At 40.3% G+C, this 24,984-nt stretch overlaps 2 protein-coding genes and 1 non-coding gene across 5 annotated transcripts in view; 1 reads left to right on the top strand and 2 right to left on the bottom strand.

Annotated features, from left to right (window-relative positions):
* zdhhc9 (zDHHC palmitoyltransferase 9) overlaps window positions 1-23,876 on the bottom strand; it is a 28,020-nt gene extending 4,144 nt beyond the window's left edge. The window contains exons 1-8 of the mRNA XM_084950805.1: window positions 23,029-23,876; window positions 14,224-14,384; window positions 9,486-9,644; window positions 6,862-6,999; window positions 6,608-6,654; window positions 5,811-5,915; window positions 1,396-1,499; window positions 1,162-1,234 (exon numbers count right to left, since the gene is read on the bottom strand). Coding sequence (XP_084806931.1) covers window positions 1,162-1,234; window positions 1,396-1,499; window positions 5,811-5,915; window positions 6,608-6,654; window positions 6,862-6,999; window positions 9,486-9,644; window positions 14,224-14,384; window positions 23,029-23,192 — 951 coding nt within the window. The 5' untranslated portion in view covers window positions 23,193-23,876. The remainder of the gene's footprint in view (window positions 1-1,161; window positions 1,235-1,395; window positions 1,500-5,810; window positions 5,916-6,607; window positions 6,655-6,861; window positions 7,000-9,485; window positions 9,645-14,223; window positions 14,385-23,028) is intronic.
* trnal-uag (transfer RNA leucine (anticodon UAG)) lies at window positions 13,757-13,838 on the bottom strand. The gene has a single exon. It is a non-coding gene; the product is annotated as a tRNA-Leu (tRNA).
* tyw2 (tRNA wybutosine-synthesizing protein 2) overlaps window positions 22,548-24,984 on the top strand; it is an 11,459-nt gene continuing 9,022 nt past the window's right edge. The window contains exons 1-2 of one of the 3 annotated variants that reach the window (XM_084950784.1): window positions 22,548-22,640; window positions 24,842-24,900. In XM_084950784.1, coding sequence (XP_084806910.1) covers window positions 24,889-24,900 — 12 coding nt within the window. In that variant the 5' untranslated portion in view covers window positions 22,548-22,640; window positions 24,842-24,888. The remainder of the gene's footprint in view (window positions 22,641-24,841; window positions 24,901-24,984) is intronic. The other 2 variants (XM_084950793.1, XM_084950775.1) reach the window with 2 other exon arrangements.

Below are 24,984 nucleotides of genomic sequence, written 5' to 3'. Positions count from 1 at the left end.
CTGTCACAGGAAGGGTGACAAGACAACCTGGACAGGCTGCAAATCCACCATAGGGCTAGCACGGTGATGCAGACAACCAAATCATGTGTTTGGACTGTGCAAGAAAGCAGGAATGCCTGGAGAGAACCCATATAGGCACAGAAAAGATCCCAACACACCATTTAAAAGTAAGTGCACTTCCAAAAATGCAATTATTGTTTGCAGCACAACTAGAAAAGTATTAAACCACCATGGATGGACACAGCGACACTTACAGGATTTTTCACTTGGGCAACTTTAACATTTCCAAGACTTAAATGCCTGCTCTGTATAGTGTTAGTTTAAGCAGGTGTACAGGACGCCGGTTTAGCCAACTGGATAGAGCAGGCGACCCATACACCATAAGGTAAAAGCACCTCGAGGCCATTTGTTATGCACCTTTCCCTGGTCTTTCCCATTTTCTCTCCACTGTCCTACATTATCAAAAAAGCCTAAAAAGCCCACAAAATATATCTAAAAGTAAAAAGCAGATCTTGAAGTCAAGCTCGGCCTCAATCCCAGCTGATCACGTGATCTCAGTGAAAGCACATGTTAGCTAATAGTTCAGCTGATACCCGTCCACACATACAAACAACAAATCTTACACAGGCTGCGCTGTTTAAGTGGCTTTCACCGGTCCTCAGCTGCTGTGCATCTGCAAGCCACTTTGTGACCCACTTGCGCTTCATCTCCCCCTTTCATGCTTTATTTGGCTTAACCGGTGCCTTATTTATTTTCACTAATACCTGTTCTATTCTGTGCAGGTCCTGCTGCTCCATTTTTGTACATAAAAGGGCGAGGAGGTCCCAGAACAGAGCTATAATACCCAATATAAATTACTGCAGATGGAAATAATCCTGACTATAGTGGTCCTGTTCGCATTTAAAGTAGTGGAACAAACACAAGTGAATGCAAAACGCCAGCATCTGTATGCTAAGAAGAGGCACAAAATGGCCCTTCTCTGACACTGACACACACACACCTCCTTTCTTCTCTCAATTCTAAGTGGTTTCAACTGTTTTATGTCTGCTCTATATTCATTATTCTGTGCTTTGCAGCCTCCATCCACTCACGAATCAGTGTGTCTGAATGAGGAGACTACAATGAGAAAGAGTGCATGTGTGTGTGTTTGTGGGCACTCACCGTAGTTTGTGGCACTGGGTTGCTGGAGGAAATGAGTGTATCCTCCTGCAGTAGTCCTCTTCTGTCCAAGACGCTGTAGGGTGAGACGAAGTAATCATTCACTTACTGCTCATTAGCCACCAAAACAAAGCAATGCCACCAAGCTCAGATAACAGTGCGGGAAACAGTCATGCACTGACAAAATGTCCAAAAAAACCCCAAAAACTGTGAGCCTAAGATACAATAAGTAGTTACCTCGGGTATGTCGGGCCACACAGCACCTCACAGCAGTTTTTGATGATGTTCTTGTGGCTGTAAGGGTTCTGGCCTCTGTTCTTTCCCGACCAGGATCCTTTAATCTATGCAAAACAAAATTCACCACAACATAAATCAGTGAAGAAGCAAACCCTGCCAAACTATCAATCATCCGCAGTAGCACTCACGTTTCTTTCATGAAGATTTTCCCTGTGCTTATACCTTATTCAAAAGCATACTTCCATTTATAGAAGTTAGCCCCACAGTGTTGGGTTTGACCCACTAAAATCTAGCTTGTCAGGAGTTAATGAATACTGATTTACTGGGAAATCTATGTGCTGATGGGTACAAACAGGCAGGGCAATGGAAGATTAGAACCACTTTATTCATTCATCAAAAAAAAATAAAAAATCTGAGCTCATACTAAGGTTTTCTTCTGCAATAAAACCACTACACAGCAGCTTTTTTGTGGCTTAAGGGGTTAAAACATTATTTTACTTATGCATATATAGCTGTTTTTTTTAATACTAATACAAATCTGTGCATCATTTTATTGACACCGCCTATAATTTTTAGGATCTTTAGGAATATTTCCTGCAAAGACAGATTTTAAAACAAATTTCTTTTAAATACCTGAAAGTAGAAATCAAGGACACTGCTTTCATATATAGGAGAAACCTGGACCTTAATCATGCACAAGTTTATAGTCTATTTAGCTCCAAAATTAACATAATTTTCCATTAAATAAGACCTGAAACAAGCTATTAGATACTTTTAATACATTAATACAGCTCATTTTTGGAACCACAGGAATCACCCCCCCTGCTGGCTGGTAGAAAGACAGCAGGTTTAAGACACTTCTTCACTAGCTTCACTTTTCAGACATCTTTTCTTTAAACAGTAGATGATTCCATGTTTTATTTAAATAAATTAATTTGGGGTTAAATAGTTAACTTTATATTCTACTGTTATCTCTGCAGTGATCAAGCGTGTCACTGCATTTAATAACAAAAAGTGCAATGAGTGCAGATTTTTTTTTAAAAAATTCTCGTGTGAATAAATCTGGCACAGTTACACAACATCATAAAATAAAATACACAAAATAAAAAACAAATATTTCCATTATAATCCAATGACCTTCAATGTGGACAACAATTATTTGCAGATTTTGCATTAGAGCCCCATTAGATTAGATTTTTTAGAAAACAGGAAACGTAGATAAAGCAGACTGAATGCATCTGTGAGTGCATCTGTAATCGTTTTAAAGGCTCGTCTCTTTGTTCGCAGCATAGCATGCACTCCCTGACCCTCCAGCAAGACGGACAAAAAGCTTTATTTTAGGTGTCACAGATGTAGGTCAGGAGCCTGCACATAAGGCGCCTCAGTTCTGTATGTGTGTCTGCATGTGTGACACACTTCATCGAGCATGTGTCGTCCTACGGGGAGACCAGAGCAACCATAACACTCAAGGTGCCTTCCTTCCCCTGTTTGCCTTCTCCTCCCTCTCTCCTCTCACTCCCCCTCCTCGTCTCTGCCACAGCAGTGTTTCTGGCGCCGTGCCCGGCCCCTGCAGGTATCGATGCATCTATTATTAGCCCAATCACAGATATTGAAACAGCTGGGCTGACAGCTATTGTTTCAACTCCTGAAGCAACGTTACACGTTTTAGGTGCACATTCCACTGCTTCATTACAGATTAAATGGGGAAAAAAATGAGGCCAGCCATCCCACAGGAAAGAAGAAGGGGAATTATAAATTAATCATTACAACAAAGTATGAGTGCACTCTCTTGCTTTCAGCCATCTAGAACCTCCCACCACATCGATGCTGCTGCTGCTCGTCAGAGCCTCTGCAGTTAGATCTGGGCTAACAAAGCCTCCATTAAAGAATATGTGCTGTTTAATGTCAGTATATTTACACAGACACAACGCAAATTACTCCCTTTGTGAATTCATCCACTTGCATGTCCGCCGCTCATCATCTGCTTCGCATCAGCCTGACTCTGTGTTTCTGTGTGCAGTGACTAAATAACGACTCAGTGCTAATGTGGCCAACCAATCAATACTTTTTTCCTCCTCATTCAGCCGGAGAAGCTTTTTCTAAATGTAGTTGGCAAGCTGGGAGAAAGAGACCGCCGCGTCTGTTTTCGACTTATTTCAGCTTCATTTTGTCAGTGCTTTTATTAAGTACAGAAGCTTTTCGTGCATATTTTTAGATCATTATGCTCCATCAGCCTGCTGGTTGGCTGAGAGGAGTCCAACTGCAAACAATTTGTCGCATGGCTGAGAGTCTGAGCAGAATAAGCTGCTCCTGCTGGTGGTTTTCTGTCTCAGTGTTCCTGATTTAGATAAAAAAAAAAAATAAAGCATTAACCTTTACAGAAAAATAACAAACAAGCTGGTGAATTCTGTGTGTGCAATCTCTTAAATGAGAGTGAGTTAATATCTCATTTTTTTATGTCTCTGTTTTCTTTCTGTTTTATTTGCTTTTCTTTTGTTTACAATATACCAACCTTGTTTTAACGAGCTACAGTTTACCAGCCCTCTGTCCTTCAGCGCTGAACGAGGAGGAGCTGTTGTCAAGGTAACAGCTCTCTGGTCTTAGAAATTGTAGTGTTGGACCACGGTGATGCATGTTTATCTTTACAGCCACAGGAAGCCAATCTGCCCGATCACAATGTTGCTAAAACTGAGATTTATCCTAATTATGTATCCACCTGACCATTACCTTCAAGATATAAACCAAGACCTCACCAGAAAACACATCTAACCCATTACTCTTAAAAATCTGAGCATTACTGTAATATGTGTGTTTATCTTCATCTCTATTATTGGTCAGTGGGGGTTGGACTTTGTTCAACCCCGAAGCATTTCAGTGCTCCTAATGGGGCTAAAAGAACTGAGAATAAACGCCTCTCCATATTCCCCTCGAGGGTTTCTGGCAGGTAACAAACAGCTTTAGCTGTATTATCGCCTCCCTCTGAGCTGAAATAGTCGTACACGTTCCTCCAAAAATGAGAAGGCTGCAAAGAAACACACAGAGACGAGTAAATGTGTCTCTGTGTTAATCCAGATGCAGCTTGACCAGATGTGTTAAGCCACATGTGGATTTAATGAAATGTAAACGTAAACTGGTCTGAGCAGCGGTTCACTTGGACTAAAGTCTACGAAACCCACTCGAACACTAAAACTGATGCTCAAAACACTGTGTAGGATCAGCTTGGCAAATGCAGCCTACAGAGTTGGCAGCTCACCGAATTCCGCCAAATATCAATTTCTGTTGTTATGTGACAAAAAATAAAGTTTGAAGAATCAGAGTATAGTTGCAGAAAACTTGGAAAAACATAATAAATGAGGTAATTGTCTGTCAAAGTGTAACCAGAATAGACTGTACATAAAAGATGGACAAAGCTCAATCTGTATTCTTGTAATGACTTGCAGTGTGCCACTTCTTTGGTTCCAAAATAACTCAGCTGCAAAGATGTCTGCAGGACCGCCTCAGTAAACACTTTCCCAATGACTGTATGGCCTCAATAACCATCTTCAAGTGTGAATGGAGTTAGTGGTCCAGTAGAGGTAATGAGTGACAGGAGAATGGTGGCTAAACTGTCATCACACGTTAAACAACACCTCCCACCCCATTCAAGTCACTCTGACAGCTATGAGCAACTCCTTCAGTGACAGTTTGAAGGTGAGATTTGGGAGGTATTTCCACCCAGGTGCTGTCAGACTCACTAAAGGTACACATGTGTGATACTCAGTATTTGCTGCTATTAACATGCAGCCACTGCACTATGAAACATTCAATTTTTGCTGCTACCAGGCATCTAAAATGTCAGTTGTATTATTATTAATGCATATATTTCTTCTGCTTTTTAGAGCGTACATTTTTCTTCTAGTTGTTTTTATATAGTATTTCTGTTGTTAGATTATGCTACACCTATTTATTCCTGCTCTGTCCACTCTACTGCTGTGAATGTCCCAGACCATCTCGTCTCATCTTACATGATGTTACTTTGCAAATTATGGTCTCCATTTGAGTAAAAAAAGATGACAGAGCAAGAGATGCTTTAGCTGGGACCTGCCTTGTAACTGAAATGTCGAACCATATGAGCATGCAGAGTTCCCAATTTTCTCACTCTCAGTTGTTTTAGTCTTTTATGGGTACAGGGGAACCAATGTTGTATGTGTGCTCATAAAGCAATTGCTGCCTAATTATTTCAGGAGTTCATCTGTCATTTTCCATCTTCATTTTTTATGAAAACAATAAATAATAATAAATAATAAAGAATGGACTAACTGAGATTGAGTTGCAGAAGCCATGATGCCTCACGGCTCGACTCAAACCAAAATGAACTGTAGACCTGAGCAGTTATTCAACAAAAAACAACAAGAAAAAACAAAAAAAGTACTTACATCCTCATTGGTGGTCTGGTTGAGAGAGATCAGGTAGGTATGGAAGCCAGTCAGTCCCACCACTGACCACAGGGTGAAGAAACACACCAGCACCTCCAGCACAGTGAGCTCCAGTTAAGAAAACAGTAACAGATGTTTCTGGCTGACTCGAGGTTACTGATTAAACCACAGATAGCGTAGCAAAAAATTATGTAACATGATTAAAGGCAGTGAATGTCAGTGGAAGAACAAAGAGCGATGAAAGAAGCGGTTTTACCTTCTAACTGTGCAAAAAAGGAGAAAAAATAAGACTATTTAGAAATAACTTAATTCAAATTTAAATCCATGAACTGTGCAACGACTTTAAAGATTTTTTTCCATTAAAATTTCCAATATTTCTGTAACATGAGAAAAGGCAGATAAACAGACACTTATCATTTCTTGCCTCTCATCAATGAATCTGCAGGTTTTAATGAGCTGTAGCTAGGTAACTAACAAGCCTAAGATTATCTCCGTGTGTGGCCTGATGCCACCGTCTCAGGACAATTTTAGAGTGTTTCCAGGTGAATTATTTTATAATGAGAATCTTACAGAAGGGTCTGTGCAAAAATATGAACAAGTTGTAATTTTTTTTCTTTTTATTTGTCGCAGTTTAGCGGCTTATCTTCAATTGCAGGATGAGTGTTTGTCATTCAAGTAATGAGAGTTAACTTAACTTAACTTAGCTATGCTAAGGTTGGGCAAAGGCCGTACAGTTTTTGGTGTTCATGAAAATCCAGCAAACATATCACCCACACACTCAGTTTTAAAGGATATGTTCCAGGTGTTTCCTTCAAAGTGTTCAAAAAGCCACCATTCATTGAGCCTGTGGACAGGGAAACAGAAATTACAAGGTCAGTATTGTTATTAAGGTAATAAACCCAGAGCTTATCATCCATATGAGGAAATACTCTTTCAGTTTGTCTGTCTCATCCTATGTTCAGTAAAAGAAGGAAGCAGGATGATGTGGTGTGGCTACAGATTAGCCTCATGTGTTCTCTCTGATTGGCCAGTTGAATGACAGGATACTTACGCATGACCACGTGGACGATGTCAAAGGTGAAGATATAAATGGTGAGCAGGGAGAGTGACAGGGTGAACAGGTAGAAGTATCTGTAGTTTCTCTTGCCCACGCAGTTGCCCACCCATGGACAGTGGTGATCAAAACGGTCTGAGGGAAAGAAAGAAGAAGAAAAAAAAAAGAACAAAAGGGGAACTATAAATATGTAAAATGTTCCAGAACCTGAAAAACAAGCTTTCTTGGAGAGTAGACAATTTTGGGAATCAAAAGAATGTTAAAAATACACAAATTTCAATAACAGTCTTTCAGTCAAAGGCTGCTTTATGCATCAGCTTCTGAATCTAAATATAGTGATCGCTTCCTCTTTGCGGCTGCTCCTCTATCAGCTGGAGGAGAGCCATATGAAAGCAGGGCAGGGTCAAATGGACACTGAAAGTAAACACCTTACTTTACACTTTCCTCCGCAGCCGACACCGCTGCAATCCCCAGATGAAGTTTCACAACAATATCAAGTAAACACGGAGGCAAACAGACAGGATGTGAACCGGTTTGTAGATTCAAGTGGACCCGTGAATGATTGTTATATTTATGGAACACAATGCAAATGCTGACCCAAGAGGACTATATTTGTATTCCAGCAGTTTTGGGATAAAGTAGTCGCTAAAGAGGTAGTACTTCAATTTTAAAATTTATGTTCACATGTATATTAAATGTAAAGCATCGAGCTGGAAAGGAATGATAGGAGTGTATAAAATGCATATGAGTAGCATGACTCTCACTGAAATATCTTAACTCGTAATGGAGGGATAATCATGAAATTTAGTACAGACACACAGAGGATGAAAGCTAATGTTTGTGGTGATCTCAAAACTTTCACTCTAGCACTTGGTCAGATTTTTTACCCACTAAAACCAAAAACCTCAGCTAATCTACGATGGTAAATAGTCTGTTACATTAGCACAAATCCTAAATCTCCCATTCCACCATATTCCAAAGGTGCTTTGTTGGATTGGCAGGATGGATCCATGCTTTCATGTCATTTAACCAAACTCTGACCATATCATCTGAATATCAAAGCAGAAATTGTGCCAATGTTTTTCCAGTCTTCTCCTGCCCAGTTTTGGTTTGCCTGTGCAAATTGTTGCCTCGGTATCCTGTTCTTAGCTGACAGGAGTAGCACCCAGTGTGTTCTTCTGCTGCTGTAGCCCATCTGCTTCAAGGTTCAATGAGTTGTGTTTTCAGAGTTGTTCTTCTGCATACCTTGATTGTAATTATTAGTTATTTGAGTTGCTGCTGCCTTCCTGTGAGCGTGAAACACTCTCCCCTGACCTCTGGCAAGACTATAAGTCACTTATCCATGTCATTTATGCAAAGAGAACTGCTATATTTTCTCATTTTCTGACCTTAAATCGCCTTTATTCTTTGTTCTCATCTCAGTTTGAACCTCCACAGCTCATTTTGACCATTTTCTAATAGATAAAAGCATTGTGGTGCTGCCACAATGTTAACAAGCAGTTGAACAGGTGTACCTAACAAACTGGCCAAAGTGATATATAGATGCATCCCTACTGAAACCCAAAGACAATATAAGCAGACAGAAAAGTAGCTCAGGTAAAAGATTTTAGCAGTTATTGGGATGCAAACAAAACAGCAAAACAAGTGTAAAAAGACCATTTCATATGGACAAACATCAGCTTCCATTTATGCATATTGTGTTTACTTTGATTGCCCCAGATTTGTAGGTTGCATATGGAGTGCAGCAGCATAACAATCATCCACACTGTTCACTCCATAATAAATCTATAAGCACTTAAACTTGGTTAAAAGTCTCACATATTCTTTTTCTTTTTGCAGCGTGAGTCACTGAATAAAATATGTGCAATTATTCAGAGACCAACACCTTTACCCCAGACTTTATGTGCAGGACTACAAAACTGTGCATTTGCATCTTATAATAGTGGAGTGGCTGTTTTCTCTCTGAGACTTTCATCAGTATGAGCAAAGTTAAGGTGAGGAGGGAACAAAAACCTCTGCAGTAAAAGAGGGTCACAGGAATGCAGTTGTGTAATGCTAGCACTGGGAGTGTGTGCGTTTCTACAGCAGGTGGACACAGATGAACCAGTGTTCACAATGACTGAGCACTTATTTCCTCACTGAGCCTCCACTGTCTCCTCTCTCGTCGCCTGTGAGTCTACGCTCCCTTCAAACACATTCTTCATTCATCGGCTACCAAATCACTGCTAATCTGCAGGGCTGTGAGATGACACAGCTACGTACACGCGTCACGTCACAAAGCATCACAATGCACCACAAATTCACGGCCTTCAAAACTTAAAGGGCATTCTAAAAAAATAAAAATAAATCCCCTCACGAATGTTTTCGTTTTCTTTTACACCCTGTCCGCTTCTGCGTATATTTAGAAAGCTAACATTTCTTTTTTTCACCATGACAAACGATTGCACGGAGGTAATTAAGGATGAGGCATCAGTAATCGCCATTATGTCAGCGAGCTATTTTTCTCCTTGCTCACCTTTCTATTTCTGCACGCCTGAAATAAACCCATCTCATCTTTCTCCTTTTGTGAAGCCTTTCTGAGCAGCGTAACAAACGACGGCAGATCAGATGAGACTTCTTACCAACGCAGTTGTCGCAGATGCTGCAGTGGGACGCTCGAGGTGGTCGGAAGATCTTGCACGTGTAGCAGTACTTGAGCTTGACGATCTGATTATTGATCTGAACGTTGCGGATTCGGGGCGGGGGTCGCTGCCCTGCGGGGACGTTCCCATTGGCAGCCTCTGTGGAAGCGAACAGAAAAACATTAAATCAATGTGGATGACATAATATAAATTACTCTAAGAGATGATATTTAATCACAGTCAGCACAACACAGCAACAAATGAAATCCTCAGACAGCGTTAAAGATATTAAACATGATTTCTGCATTGGATTGCATTGGACAGGAGCTCTAATGTGAGAATTAGTGACATAAATCACGACAGCTGAACCTTGAGGATGTCATTCACATAGGTGGGCTGTTTAACTGTCAATATTTTTTATTTGCAACTATAAAGCACCATATCTTTCTCCATTTGGACAGCTTCCTATCACTGGAATGGCCATATTTCACAGTAATCTTATGTCTGCACAGCAGCTATCAAACAAATAAATGAATTCTGACATGCTGTTTGTTTGTGACAATTTGGATGTTTCTGATTATCTTACACTCCGGGATCTGGAGATCATACGTGCAAGCCGATGATCACACAGTTGAATAACCCCGCAGAGTAGCTGCAAGGAAGAAATCTACCATTAACATGCCGCAGTGGACAGGCGTGAATGTGGAGTAAATGGAAAAGAGAAAGCGTACTCATTTGACTTCCTGGGGATTCATTAAGATTTTTTTTAAAAAGTGCTTTCTGTGGAAATGAAATTATCTGGGTTTGAGAAAGCGTTCAGAGATGCTAAGGGGAAAAAGCCTAAAATGCATACTTATCACTTGTATAGAGTCCTAAATGAAGATCTCTTAAGTAAAACAAAGCAGTTTCTGCACAAATAAATCAGTGAAACGAGCACATTTTCAGTCTTCTATTAAAAACATCCCTGGGACATAAATTCATAGATTGTGACAGCAACAAATACTTGGCATCATGCACCCACAGAATGTGGGATTTAGTGGCTTTCAGGATAAAGTAGTGAAGAATAAATTTATGAGTCACCACTCACAGGGAATGATGCCACTCCCTTGGGTAGCAAAGCTCAATCTGCTCGTGGCATTATATATTCCGAGAAGATGCCTCTCCTCGTATTAGCTTTCCCCCTGGGGACTGCTGCTAACAGGCAGAAGGGACAGAGCATCGGGGCTGCAGAGGCTTCTTTAACATCCCTGCTTGCTTGCTCAACTGGCTTTTAGCACTCCCACACTTACAACAGCTATCCTAACACATAAAAACATACTGTTTAATATCTGAAGGTGTGGGCTGATGAAGTTGGTACCAAACTGCGTAATTTAAGCTGGCATAATGCGGTCATGTGACCTGCTTAAATAGTGTTTATGTCAATAATAGCTTCATATTTGAAGAAGGTTGCCGAGATGTCTTATGTGGAAAGGCTTTGGGAATGCTGTGAGCGGATACATACAAGGTCAAAGAAAACATAAAGCAAGTCTGCTGCAAAAGAGGTCCAGTGAGGTTATTTAAAGGTATAGATTTACCTTTTTGGAAGTACAGAAATTATTATTTTTTTACCTCAGGTTAAAGAAAACTGATACTGCTGGCAGCATATTTGAAATGAAACTACCACAAACAGATGCTTAGTTTGTGGTACTATAAAGACTGAAACAAAAACTGAATATGAACCACCCAGTAAATTAGTTTGGTGTTTGTCACTCAAAACAAATTAAAGCGACGAAACATCACGAGAGGATCGATGTGGTATTGTTGCGTAAAGAAATGACTCAAATGAGTAATAGATCACTAAAATAGGCAGTGAATTTTCCATCCTTTGACTAATTGTTTCAGAGCTAACAGCACAAACATGCATGCGTTTCAGGTTCTCCATCAGCATCATCGAACGAGCACGATGAGTCACGGTCATGATGACAGCAGCACTTGATGCCAGCTAACCCAATCCCAGAGAGCCGAGTGCCCTAGCCTTTTTTATAACCCTCATCTGTCCTCAAAAGAGACCGGTCCACGCCCATGCTTCGTACACAGAGCGAGGGAACACGCATGCTGGCTGAAGGATGCTGTGAATCTTTAACAGAGACAAAGAACATTGAGCAGCCACACGGGGAGGGAGGGAGGCAAAGAGAGAGCACTGGATACTAAGCAAATATAGCAGCATGAAAATACAAAAACAAATCATAAAGAACAAAGGGCAATTTCTCTTTTCTAAGAGTGTTGTATGTTTTGGATACTGTGAAAAACTGTATTTTAAACTAAGCTCTACATTTGTGGATGAGCACACCCAACTTTTAGCAATCTAAAGTATAACAAGAATAAATAAACCAGCAGATTGAGGCTGTCTGCTCACTGTTTAGCAAACATATATAGTGAAATATTTTATCCCTCCTAAATACTTTTACTTTAACTACTTTCACCTAGTTTGCAATCCACACCTCTGGGTGTCCTTTGACACACAGACACGCGCCGCTGTGTGCAAAACCCTGGATGACAACGATGTAAAAGCACCTGAGCTGCAATAACCACTAGAAACGTCGCTGACTAAACATTTAAATGTATCTAGATAAGAGACTTGTGACTATGGCATTATCAGCACTGATACTGAATAGCTCTGCTTACAAGGGCAGGCGCTGGACTGCCACACCTGGCAAGGTGAGGTCACATGCTACTTTTTACTATTTACTACTTTGTTTTTTTTTTAAATAATAAAAACTTTACAATCACGTAGCCACTGTATTTTTGAAATTTGTGTCAAAAGCCAAAGGTTTGAAAAGATACCAGAATACACCTGTTCAATTGCTCACTAATGGAAATATCTAATCAGTCAATCACACAGCAGGAGACCTGGTTACAAGGTCTAGGTTCAAACCAAGCACCAGAATGGGTAATTAAGATTTTTTTAAGTGACTTTGAAAGTGGCGTGGTCGTTGATACCAGAGTGGCGCTCTGAGTATTTCAGAAACTGCTGATGTTCCTGTACGAACATCTGTACAACAAAGAATGACCCCCTGAAAAAGAGAGCAGTAGTTTTTCGGGCATAAATACCACATTTATGTCAGAGGACAATGGCCAGACTCCTTCAAGGTGATAGTACGGGAACAGTAACTCAAATAACCATAAACATGCAGAAGACCATCTGTCAACACATTGATCCTTAAAGGCCCCAATCTGGTGCTAGCAACGTATAACTAACAAAGTGACTAGTGAGTGTATTTCATGCAAATAAAGCCTCTTCAAACATTCCCAAAAATATAATTAAATCTGCAACTACACCTACACTGGCACTAGCAACAAACAGCCTTGTTAGTTTCTTAATTAGCAACAATACTGTTCACATGGAGTCGTGTTTGTGTTTACCTGCCAAATGTAGGTCAGGTTCTTGCTCCTCTTTGGGCTCAGCCTTTAGTTTTCAGCTGTGCCTGAGGCTCTTTAGCTGCTAAATGCTACACAGCCAGTCACTGATCGTGTCTCTCCATTGTTTGCTAGTGACAGGTAGTGCTCAAGATAACTTACTTGTAATAGTGCAAATAAACCCAATTGCATAGCATGTGGTCTTGTCAGGCTGTTAAAGATTTGTCAAAGCTGCAATTTAAACTGGTATTTAAAAGACATAAACGCTGCTCTATCTTCTTGATCTAGAGTGTTGACATTCTTCTGTAGATGTAAACACTGTTTCCTTTAACAGTTTCCTGTGTTTGTGTTTTTCCCTGAGCTCTTCTCAATTGTTAGAAGTGGGCAAAGCCATGTTGCAAACAATTTAGTCCAGACTGAGAAACATGTGGATAGGATAATGGTAATAATGGTGATATCGCTTTCAATCAAATGTGATCAAACAAAACTTTGACCGAGCTATTGCAACACCTTGATTTTTATTTCTTCTTCAGCCATTCACAAATAGATTTGCCGCTCTGCTTGGGATCTTTGTCCTGATGAAGGCCCCACTTTCAGCCTAGCTTTAGCTGTCAGGCATCACATTTGACTCCAGAATAACAATGATAATAATAATAATAATAATAATAAATGTATACTTTATTAATCCTGTAGGAAATTGTTTAGTCCTCTGCATTTAACCCATTCACTCAGTGAAGGAGTACCAATCCAGCTCACCTCAGGGTAGCCGTTCAGTGGATTTCAACCCCCAACTGTTCACATGGAACAGTCCCATGATTGACCTTCCAATCATGTGGCAAACACTCTACCTAATGAGCTATCCCTGTCCCCAACAATGGCAGCGGTGGGATTCGAACCCACGCCTCCAGAGAGTCTAGAGCCTAAATCCAGCGCCTTAGACCGCTCAGCCACGCTACCCACAAGTGCCCAGCCCACAAATGGTATGAGGTGCTGGGTTTGGTCTTTGGCACTCTTTGCACCCCGCATTATGGCCAAACATCTCTACGTCGGTCACCTTAAAGGACGTAGTTCTAGAGGTCTTGAGGTTTAAGCAGATGCAAGCTAAAGCTGTGCTGCTGTGGTTTTAGTCAGAAGAAGCTAACTCTTGGCATCACTTCCAAACAAGCCATACTTCTTCAGTCTTTTTCTGATTGGGCTGTTATGAACTTTAATATCTAACTAAAGTGACTAAGGCCTGAGATCTATTTTTAATAGGACAGCATAGAGTCCTGTGAAAACTTTTTTCACATGAAGTTATAAGGGAAGCAGTGGAGAGTGTCTGTCCGCAAATCCTGTAACTTACCAATTTCCATCTCAATGAATGTAGCCTCTTCCGGAAGGGCCCTCGGTAGCACCCCGGGGTCACTGAAGCTGGTCCTCAACAGCATGGCCATAACGAAAAGGAACAGCAGGACAGCAAAAACTGGGATGGCGGGACAAAGATGAACAGCCAGGTACGGACATCTGCACAAGAAAAAGAAAAGTGTTTTTAAAATAATGCACACACAACAGCTGCTTTCTTTTCTGAATATTCGCATCTGCAAACTTGACAGCATACAGGATTGGGGAAAAACATGTTTTTCTCACATTCTGTAAACAGATTAATTAATTAATTAAAGAAATCCTGTTTTACATTTCTCCATCATAGTAATACATGATAACTCCGGATAATCTTAAGAGAAGTGGCAGAGCACTCTCAGGAAAGCCATGAGCACAGAGGACACAACAAAACAACACCACACATATTTTTAACTGATGTTCAGAGCATAAGGTCACGAACCACAAGACCAAAGTCGTGGCCTTGAATAAATAACACGATGCCGCACTCCCTACACCTTCTGTACTAGTGGAGAAGCGTGGATCCATTTGCCAGGCCAATGAGATTAGAGCCAGCTGGGCTCTTCCAAAAGGGCCGGCTGCACAGTCTGATAACAGATGTGAGCTGCAATGCAAAGTGCTGCAACAGAAGAGCGCAGCAACAGCAAAAAGGCTTCCACACGCAGTTATTAATAGTTTAACTCTATGGCCTCATTGCTCTCCCTTGAGGCTGAAATCATATATTCATAATGTGACTCTAATGTTGCACTACAGGATTTTAAGGGACTGAGGAACACTAACTTTAGTTCAGCATGCCGCACATAAAACTGCCCACACACAAAATCACCAGGCTACATTTTATTTACACAGTATTCTCTTTTGTTCCATTAAACAGCATCTGCATACAGTGCATCTGGAAAGTACCTCCACATTTTGTCATGTTACAGCCTCGCCTCAAAACTCTACATGTGATTCCCCATAAAGATAAAATGAACAAACAGTTTGCTTGAAATTAACGCAGATTTATTAAAAATAAAAAAACAAAACTATAACATGTACATAAGTGTTCACAGCCTTTGCTGCTAATTTGGCAAAAATTATCACTTAGAGAGAACATCAGAAGCACCAAGTGAACTCGCTTTATGTTACAATAACATAAGAAATATATTTATCTCAAAAGTTAGGAAATTACTATTTTACAGCAGCCAAACCATAAAAAAAACATCATAATAAAAATATAAAACAAGCCAAACATTACACTAAATTAAACAGAAAATGTAAAAAAGCCCACGATAAAGAAAAAAAATGGGGCTTAAAAATAAAATAAATGAAGGTGTTGTGGTGTGAGGTGGTAAAGATTTTCTGCATCTGTCATTATGTGTCCTTATTTTTCTTGCTAAACCAATAACAAAAAGTGCGAGGAGGACTTTTCTATTGGTTGCGACAGAACAGCAAGCTACTGTCTTTTGGTTTACTGCCAAGTCTTTTTCATCTAATATAAAATCCAGTGAATGGTTATGCAAAGCGGCTGAATCTAGCAACAAATTTGCTAAGGTAGCAACAAAGAAATGAGGTGCAGGATGATTGCAGTGACAACAGCGAGGAGGACAAACTAAAAACAAATATCAGAATCTACAAACTGAAACCCAAATACATATCAAGTACAACACAGAATATCCAAACAGTTAACATTTGGTTATAGCCATAAAAAAATAAAAATAAAAAAAATCTGCTCTCCTTTGCCTTTTTTCATATCAACAACCATTTATTTGCATCATAAACTTGCCAACACTCCATATATTGTAACAAAAACAAGTAGCCTATAACACATGAAAAATATGGAGGGTAAAACTCTTATTTTTTCATACTGTGGACAGTTGTTGACTTAGTTCAGATTTTGCTGATTGGATCGTTATAGAAGAGCAACTCCAATGCGCTCTAAGCCAATAACAGAAATCTGTACATAGGGGCACCATTGCACATCTGTGATCTCATAATTAAACCTGAAGTGGCTGCAGTTATATAACAAAAAGGGGAAAATAGAGAGACATCAGCAGCCATTAAAAGATAAATTGCTTTTGTCTGTTTTATTTCATTTGTTTAACGCAGATAACCTCATACAGGTGGCCGGGATGTCAGCTACTCATCTACTACAGTGTCACCCACAGTTTTGCTTCATCATCATGGTCGGTTTTCTGTTCTCACTATGCAGACATACAGTTAAAAGTGAACAAAGCGGACTTGTTTAATATCACCATGTACATGAACCCTGTCAGCATACCTGAGCTCTGACAAGACAACAAAGCAAACACACACACACACACACACACACCTGCTTGACTTGTCTGAGCAGTTTTCCGGCAGTGCATTTCAAACATTAATGGAAACAAGGAGCGGAGATCAAATCAATAGAAATTTCCACTGGCGCAGGCCTGCGAGGTGTGTTTCCCACAGCCGTTTGTGCAGAGGCCGCACAGAGCGGGATTCAGGCTGAGGGAATGCAGTCTGTCGATGAAGTGCAATTCCCGTAACCGTGAACTGGAACATATTCAAGGAAGGCTTCTCTGTCATTGCTTCCCATCAAGCCCCCTATCTTTCCTGGATGTGACAATTTCCTGTGCTGTGCAGGGTGGAGCTGTCACGGCACCACTCTGGTGACTCCGTGTTCACCAATCACCACAGAAGCAGCAGGAAAAACTGGATCGTCTACGAGGGGATATCCGTCAACTGACACACACATGTTGCTAACACACCCTCTTCCTTAACCACCTTACTTTATATTTATGAAATATCTGTTTACTATTCTAACAGCATGTCTTTGTGAAGGTGTGAAAACAACTGTGCGGAAGTTATTTCATGAACTTGAGAGGTGCTAGAAGGCAGATTTCCTTACCTTTGTACAGAGACAGGTGTGCCACAATATCTAAATTTTATGCAAAGCTAAGCTTACCTACTGCTTTATATTTAGCAAAATAAACAGTAGTATAATTCATCTCATGTAATGCTCGTCGAGAATACATTACAATACCTTCTATTACACTGAAATGCTACAAATACATGAACTACCTTTAGAGATAATACATTTGTAATAGAGTGCCTTTTTTTTTTCTTTTTTTTTTTTTTTAAACCAACCAGGAAGTTAGAAAACACCTCGGCCTTGATACACAATAGAATTTGTCTGTAGACTTTTGGATTATTACAGAAAATAAGAAAAGAATAATGAAAAAAGGTCCTCGGCCAAGCTGGTCACCCCCCCTGTCTCGACTGAGAACCAAGGGTGATCACTCTTTTTCTGTCAGGAAACCCATTTTTTGTGATAATCATCCCGAGGAGATCAGATCACCAAGCTCACTTTTGTCTTTTAAATCCTTCTTAAAGACATATTTTTTCAAAGTAGGCTTTTTCTGTGCCTCCATTTGAAGTTTATTTCGATGTTGTCCACCTTAATTGTTTAATCGCCTTCTCCTAGTTATAATTTCAATCTACGTTCTACTAGCTTTTAATTACCTGTTGTTTTATTTTTAATTTTCTTTATTCCTCACCTTTTATCTCCTTGTGCTGCTTTTATTCCTAAGCCAAATGTTGATTGACCTTTGCCTTCTCTTAGATGTTTTATTTGCTGTTTCTTATCTTATCTTGTTAAGCACTTTGTAACTTTGTTTTTGAAAGGTATTACATAAATAAAATGCATTGCCATTACAATCCAAACAGACTGTGTTCTCATAGTTCTTAGCAAAATTGTCTTCTAATTAATGAGTTGCACACTTATCTGTGTATTCTATGCTGCATAACAAAAGGCAAAATGTAACCTGATTACATTTGTTAACCTCACCCCTTATATGCGTATTAAACCATTCCTGCATTCTTCCAATTTATTAAAAATAATAATAATAACAACAACAATAACAAAGGATTTTAAATTGTGCCACTGCCAATTATATGAAGGTATGAGATGCTAAAACCTTGTTTCTACAGTTTTTATTGTTTTGCACAAATTGCAGTAGGTCATATGGGTTACTGATTGACTCAGAGGAGGCCTACATCACATTCAAAGGCTATTTTCACTGTAATCTTATTAACCATGGCACAAAAATATTATCACACTTGAGTTTACCCCTTGACTTAATAAGCAAATAAAGCCTTGCTGTATGGTCTTTGGATTATTTATTGGCCCCTAATTAAATCTTAAACAAATATCACAGAGTGGGCATTAGACCCCGAGTTTTACCGAAGTTACACCGAATAAACTTTGTTTAATAAAAGGGAACTCGTTTAGGGAAAAACCTGGTGGTCATAAAAGACAATAAAGGCATTAAAATAAAACAATTAAATCTCATTACACAGGAGACAGATAAACTACCTACTGCTGCTCCTACTGTCATGTCTGTGCCTGGTGTGGGTGGGCATTAGATGCTTTAAGGCGAGTCTTCTGCAGACGTTTAGTTCCTTCTTAACTCAGAATGACACAAGCTCAGAGATGAAAAGCTCCTAAAGTAGTGATATCACCAAATTAGAATCACTTCAACGTCTCAGCCACACCGCCCCTGAACCCGGGATTACAACGCCACACATAGTGACTCATGACATTTTACCTTTGTCGAACATTTCAAACCCTTCCGTTATTAATACTTAACAGCTGTAAGCTGTTGCGGGCCTGCTTGAATCATACTCCAAATGAATTATGCACTTGCTGTGCAGGCAGCTCAACAATGGGCCTCAGTAACAGCCTTCTGTCATACAAACATCTGTAGACTGTGCCTGGCTGTTTCTAGGGCACTGCTGAGGAAAAAAAAACAAAAGCTCTCAAACTCGGCTTGCCCTCTCTCCTTTTTAAGATACAAGCAGAAAACAAGTCGATATCAGAAAAGCTTTCGTGGATCCTCGTGCTTTTCCCACAACAATAAAACTGCTCATGTTATTCTCATAAATATTCAAAAAAAATGAAAGCCTGACGAAATCCAAAAGCTCACTTAACATTTACTTCTTATCTAAGAATATTTCAAGAGTCATCCAACCTATGCAGATATCAGCACCTCATACATTAGTATGCGGTATCAAGCCGTGACTGAATTTCTTGCTTCAGGTAGACAAAAATGATACATGTCTCATTGCTCTGATGTCATGGGAGCTTGCACCCCCTGAACCTGAAGCTCCAGACTACACTCACTATACTCTGATGCCAGGCTTAAATCAGTCGTCCTTGTTATGCAACATTTAAATACCAAACGAGAGAGATGAAACATTAGAGCCTGGGTCACAGAACGTTTACTGGGATTAAAGTTAGGATCACAGATGTTGCGTCATATAATATTTAGCAAGTGAACTTGAGACTGATGAGAAATGTGTTTATTTAGCAGTATCTCTGTCACATTTTTGATAGCAGTCCATCTATTTCAAAAATGTATGCAAATATAATGTGGACTTTCCTTCCTTGCATGAAGCAGGCTCACAGGCTGTGAGCTATAGATTTATAAAATCTACCCTCCACAGAGGAGCGGCTCTCTCCTTCTGATACAGAAGCTTCAACAAAGCCTTTAGATCATGGTTGCTGTAAATGGAGCGCGTACTCTGAGTAGGGTATAAATCATGTTATTGCTCATTTGGCCTTGGCCGGATGCCGCTTTCCGATTGGTTAACAGGGAGACAGGGTGGAGTTAGATGCTGAGAGAGGCTCGGGGGGTTGACTACAAGGGCTCTTCTGACTGCAGCCACTCGCTCTGCAGGCTCAGCCCTGTACACCTACTTCTCCTGCATCGCTCCCATTACCGCACACATACAGCACCAATACCCAGAAAAGACGATCGTCATGCACATATGGTTTTCTGGCCTAGTGGCTCAGTGTCCTGTGGTGGACAGACAGATGACACACTGTCCTTATGTTCCAGTTTCTTGTTCCTTCCTCCAAAATCCATAGGTGGCAATCCACATGCACATATGCACACACATTGACAAAAACCTGCAAACATCTATCTACAAGTAAGCCTTCTGCAGATATGTACATGCTAAAGCCCTCTGTACACACACACTGAATGCAATACCCAGTTTAATACATATGCAAAAAGGATCAGCACAAATCCAATAAAGTAAGGATGTAAAGACTTAAAATTCTGCCCAGCAAGGGAAAAGAAAACTAAAAAGGCTGGTCGCATTTCTTCAGTGACTAATTTGTTTACTTGTTCCTAATGCATCTTTCCATTTGTGTACTCAGCCACTGGTTTCCGCAATTTAGCACAAATTAAAACACGGAGGGGTCTCCCTGCACATGGTGCCGGTGGCTGATGATAAAAGTGAGATGTCTGCTCCCCTGGCCTTGGATATTAGCCAGCTCACGCCATGACACTGCCCTCCCTTGTTCTGCCAACAACGTCACGGTGCAGCACACTGCCCAACCTTAAGATCACATGTGAGGAAGGAATTCTCCAAGATAAAGAAACAGCAAGACGTTGCCCTGACAGACAGCTTAGCTGATTATACTGATGCAGCGTCACACAATCGACTGCAATACAGTCTTTAATGTGTTGCAAGCCTTTATACAAAAATTAAATTTTTGATCACTGGTTTGTTTTTAGTGTTTTAGAGCAGTGAAATTCAACAAATATTAGTTTTACAGATTAACTGATAATTTATTGGCTTCTGTTTTATACCTTTTTTTCCATTTTTAGCACAAAATGAGCCAGATAATCCTAACGTCAGCATACTGATTTATACTCACAATGACAAACCTAACAGATATTTATCCACTAGCGTGCCTTAGTTTAGCAGCTTAACACGATGACATTTCAAAAGAGAGCAGCAGCTGTTACAAATGTGATCAGTTTTGCAATGATTTAGTCATAAATCAAATCACAGTGGTGGCCTCAATACCTGCCACACAAGGAAACCTCCATCACCAAAACTCTTGTCTTTGCCAACAGATTCTAGATATTCATATGCAAATATCTGTTTATAGAGATTCAAGATTTGGGGTTGGAGGATTACAATTGGTTTCTTTTGGGGAGCCTGAATGTCTGTGCTAAGTTTCATGATTATGCAATAGTTGTTGTTTATTTATGGGAAACAAGCGATGGGAAGGTTTTTCAGTCGGGTTTTAAGATAAAATAAGTACTCTGAACAAGCAGTCTCAGACTCTGGAAAATGCATAAAAATGAACATAATCAGCAGCAGATGCATTAATTATGAAAACAGCTGTTACTTACAGCTCTCGCACTAGCTGACAAATAATTCTACAATAGCAAAGAGCTTAGACTTGGTGTTTTAATGCTTCTATCACTAGTTAAATTGGCATTTTGTGAATGCATTATACCTCTGAGCCTTTCTGCTGATGGCTTTCACCCTGTCATAGCTTCAATGTATCAAGTTGCCATGCAACTGAATTTAGCAATTACCCCCATGTTGCTCGGGCCCAACTTCAGTAGCTGTCCCACCCAGCAAGATAATTATATTGTGCTGTAATATGAACATAGCAAGTTAACGACCCTCTAGCTATCAGTTATCATAATGCCTCCTCCCAGCTCTGGATGCTCAGCATGAGCAGTATCATCCTTTTCCCTCTGTGCTCTGAGCCGGACAACAGCTCCTTCTGTGCAGACTCAGAGGAAAGCAAGAGGCCATTAACGTGCAGGCAGACGGAGACGGGAAGGGCCTGGCACTATGCATGAGCAGCTACTTCTCTTCTCCACTATGCTCCAAATCCATTTGGCCTGGTAGCCGCATACACACCCACAGTCAACGGAGGTTACTGTGTTACACAGCAGGATTTTGTGCCAAATCATTGTGTTCTGTGTCTCATTTAAAAACTACCAAGAAAGAAAAGAGGAAATAACAAGGACGTGGACAGAAAGTGTATGCAGCACTGCTTTATGAGCCATGTACATGTTCTTCATTTTATTAAAGGCACTCCTCAGTACAGCATGTACTGATGACATCTGGGTTCACGAGCAGCATCCGAGCAGGTCGACAGTGCTTGCCGGGATAATGAGTCCAATGGGTTGTGCAAGTAGTGGATTGGGACAGAACTGCTGAGACCAAAAAAAAAAAAAAAAAAAAACAGGGGGGGGGCAGCATTTCCGTCTTAAACCAGCCGCAAAGCTGAACGACTTGTGTCATTAAATATTGAACAACTCAGTATGTGGTCAGTCATAACCATCTTCTCTGTCAGGAAGAGAATTTAGATCAACAAGACACGAATACGAGGTTATCAAAGTGAAATTGTTGCCTGTTACAAAAGAAGACCATAAAAGGAGGTTACAGTTACTGCCCACCACCGAGCCCAGGATCACATTACCATTAAGTAGGCAACAAAAATCCAATACTCCCTTAAAGAAATCATTTTCAGATCAGCTACACACAACTGAGATGATGATAACAGTAAAAGCTTGATTTGCTGATTTAACCTAATCAAAGGTGAGGACTTTACGTTACTCTTTGTGATGCATTAGGATATTCAGCTAGTCAAGGATATGCCTTGAGTTCTGAGAAGGTGGATACTGCTTTCCAGATCAATCAATCAAAATAAATTGTTAATTGTTAATGCATTTCATGATCAAACAACCTATATTCTCAGAGCGGACATCTCTAACACGTAAATAAGCAGTGATGGATGTTTTTTGATTGAAGCTAAAATATTTATTATGTGAGTTTATACTGATTTTATGCACCTCTAAAGTTGACAAATGTTGGATAAGGCTATAAGACTCGATATTTTGGGAACTGGAAAAGGCATAAGAAGCCTAAAGGGAGTTACAAACACTTTTTGGAGCAGCTGATAACTTTGCCACGGGGTATGACTTACTCGAAAGCGAAGAAGAGGGCGCAGGTCCCGGTGATGAGGAAGAGTGTCAGGTAGAAGACGCCCTTCTGCCGGGCCATCATCACCCGTCCGTCGCAGCAGAAAGTGTTTTTCCCCGGGAGCTTCTCCCATTTTCGCACCTTTCGTGTTATCATCACCGCCGACATGGTGTCCTCGTCTCAGATCAGCAGTGTGCGATTCTTTGGGTCAGTACAAGTATTTATACTGCAAAGGGATTCAGACAATACGCCGATGGCTCGGGAGGGGATCTGCGCACATGTAGCCCCTTCCCAAAATACTATTTAGTCAAAAACAGTCCAGTTAATGAGTGATATTAAAGACTTGTGCGCTAAGTGGCGGATGGGAAGCATTTTCTGACCATTCAAAGTGTCGCAGTCACATCATCGGCGTTTTCTAATCCATATTATTTCCCGTCTTTACTGCAGCATGTCATTCCCACAGTGAGCCTCCCTCTCCGCTCAAACAACCTCAATCCCTTCACGGTCCGGGCACCTCTGGAAATTAGGAGAAATTTATCCAAATGCGTGCAGCAGATGATTCCCACCAGAAACCTGAAAATCCAGCTTTTCAATCGGAAGAGCGGACCTTGACCGACTGACATTCATATAATCTCGATAAATCATAAATGGTTTTACGGGCGAGCAGCTGCTGGGTCTTCACAAACAGGCTGTTAGACTGTGACTGCACTGCTGGTTCAACAGCCTTCATTTAAAGGAAAAAAAAAAAATAAGAAAGAATCACCAGTGTGTCCAGGAATATGTAAAGCTCTTGGATATGCCTTTCCCCCTACAGCCTGCCAGCTCTCGGTTTTAGTCAATGGTAGCAGGAAACACGCCTAGATTGAAATGTCTAATCTTAAAGGGGCAGGACAGGTAAAAGAAAAAGGGAACAAAGGACACAGGAACAGGTCCTGTCTTGATCACATTAATATGCTAAATTGCTCGCCTATCGTATTGCCCAAGGGAGCAGAGCGTGAAGTGTTTTATTGGAGTTAATTGGTAATGGAAACCAGAGGGATTAATCCCCCACGAGAGCAGAGATAAACAATGCAGAGGTCTTTTTTTAATCTTATTTATTCTGCATCATACATGACAGTTTGACAGGCTAAAACAAACCGATACATTTTGAAGATTTGACCACACGAATTGTTGCACTGTGTATGTAAGCTATATTAGTAATACGCTTGCATTTCTAACACCATGTGTGCACAATGGTGTGAAAAACTCTTTGTCCCCGCCCTCATTTATTATTTTTGGCATATTTTTCACACTTACATGTTTCAAGCTAATTGCAAAGCTTAAAATCAATGCGATAAAGATATATATAAACCCTCCGCATGGAGGGTTTTCCAACATGAAGTGTTTAAGGTCACGCCAAAGCATCTGATTTAAGGTCAGACCTTGACTAGGCCACTCCATAACCTTCATTTTTACTTATTTGTTTATTTATTTTAGTCATTCACAGGTGGACTAGCTGTGTTTCAGATCATTTTTCTGATGCATAACCCAAGTACGCTAAGCTTCAGGGCACAAACTGACGGCTTGACATTCTCCTTCATGATTTTCTGGTAGAGAGCAGAATTCACGGTTCCATCCAGTACAACAAGTCGAACAGGTCCTGAAGCAGAAAAGCAGCCCCAGACGATGGTCTGGCACTACCTCCACCATGTCTGACTTTTGTTGTGATGCTCTTTTTATGAAATTCTGTGCTACCTTTATGTCAGATGTAACAGGATGTAAACCTTCAAGAAAGTTAAACTTTTGTCTTAATAGACCACCATTTATTTTCCCAACAGTCTTGGGGATCATCAAGATGTTTTTGGCATATGTGAGGTGAGCCTATATGTTCTTTTTGGTAAGTAGTGGTTTTTTTCCTTGGAGCTCTCCCATGGATGCAATTTTTTGTTCCGTGTCTTTATGATTATTAAATCATTAACAG

The sequence above is a fragment of the Perissodus microlepis genome, chromosome 2 (genome assembly GCF_051167445.1).
Source record: "Perissodus microlepis isolate ML-2025 ecotype Zambia chromosome 2, ASM5116744v1, whole genome shotgun sequence".
Classification (NCBI taxonomy): Eukaryota; Metazoa; Chordata; class Actinopteri; order Cichliformes; family Cichlidae; genus Perissodus; species Perissodus microlepis.
This window is presented reverse-complemented; position numbering and strand designations above follow the sequence as displayed.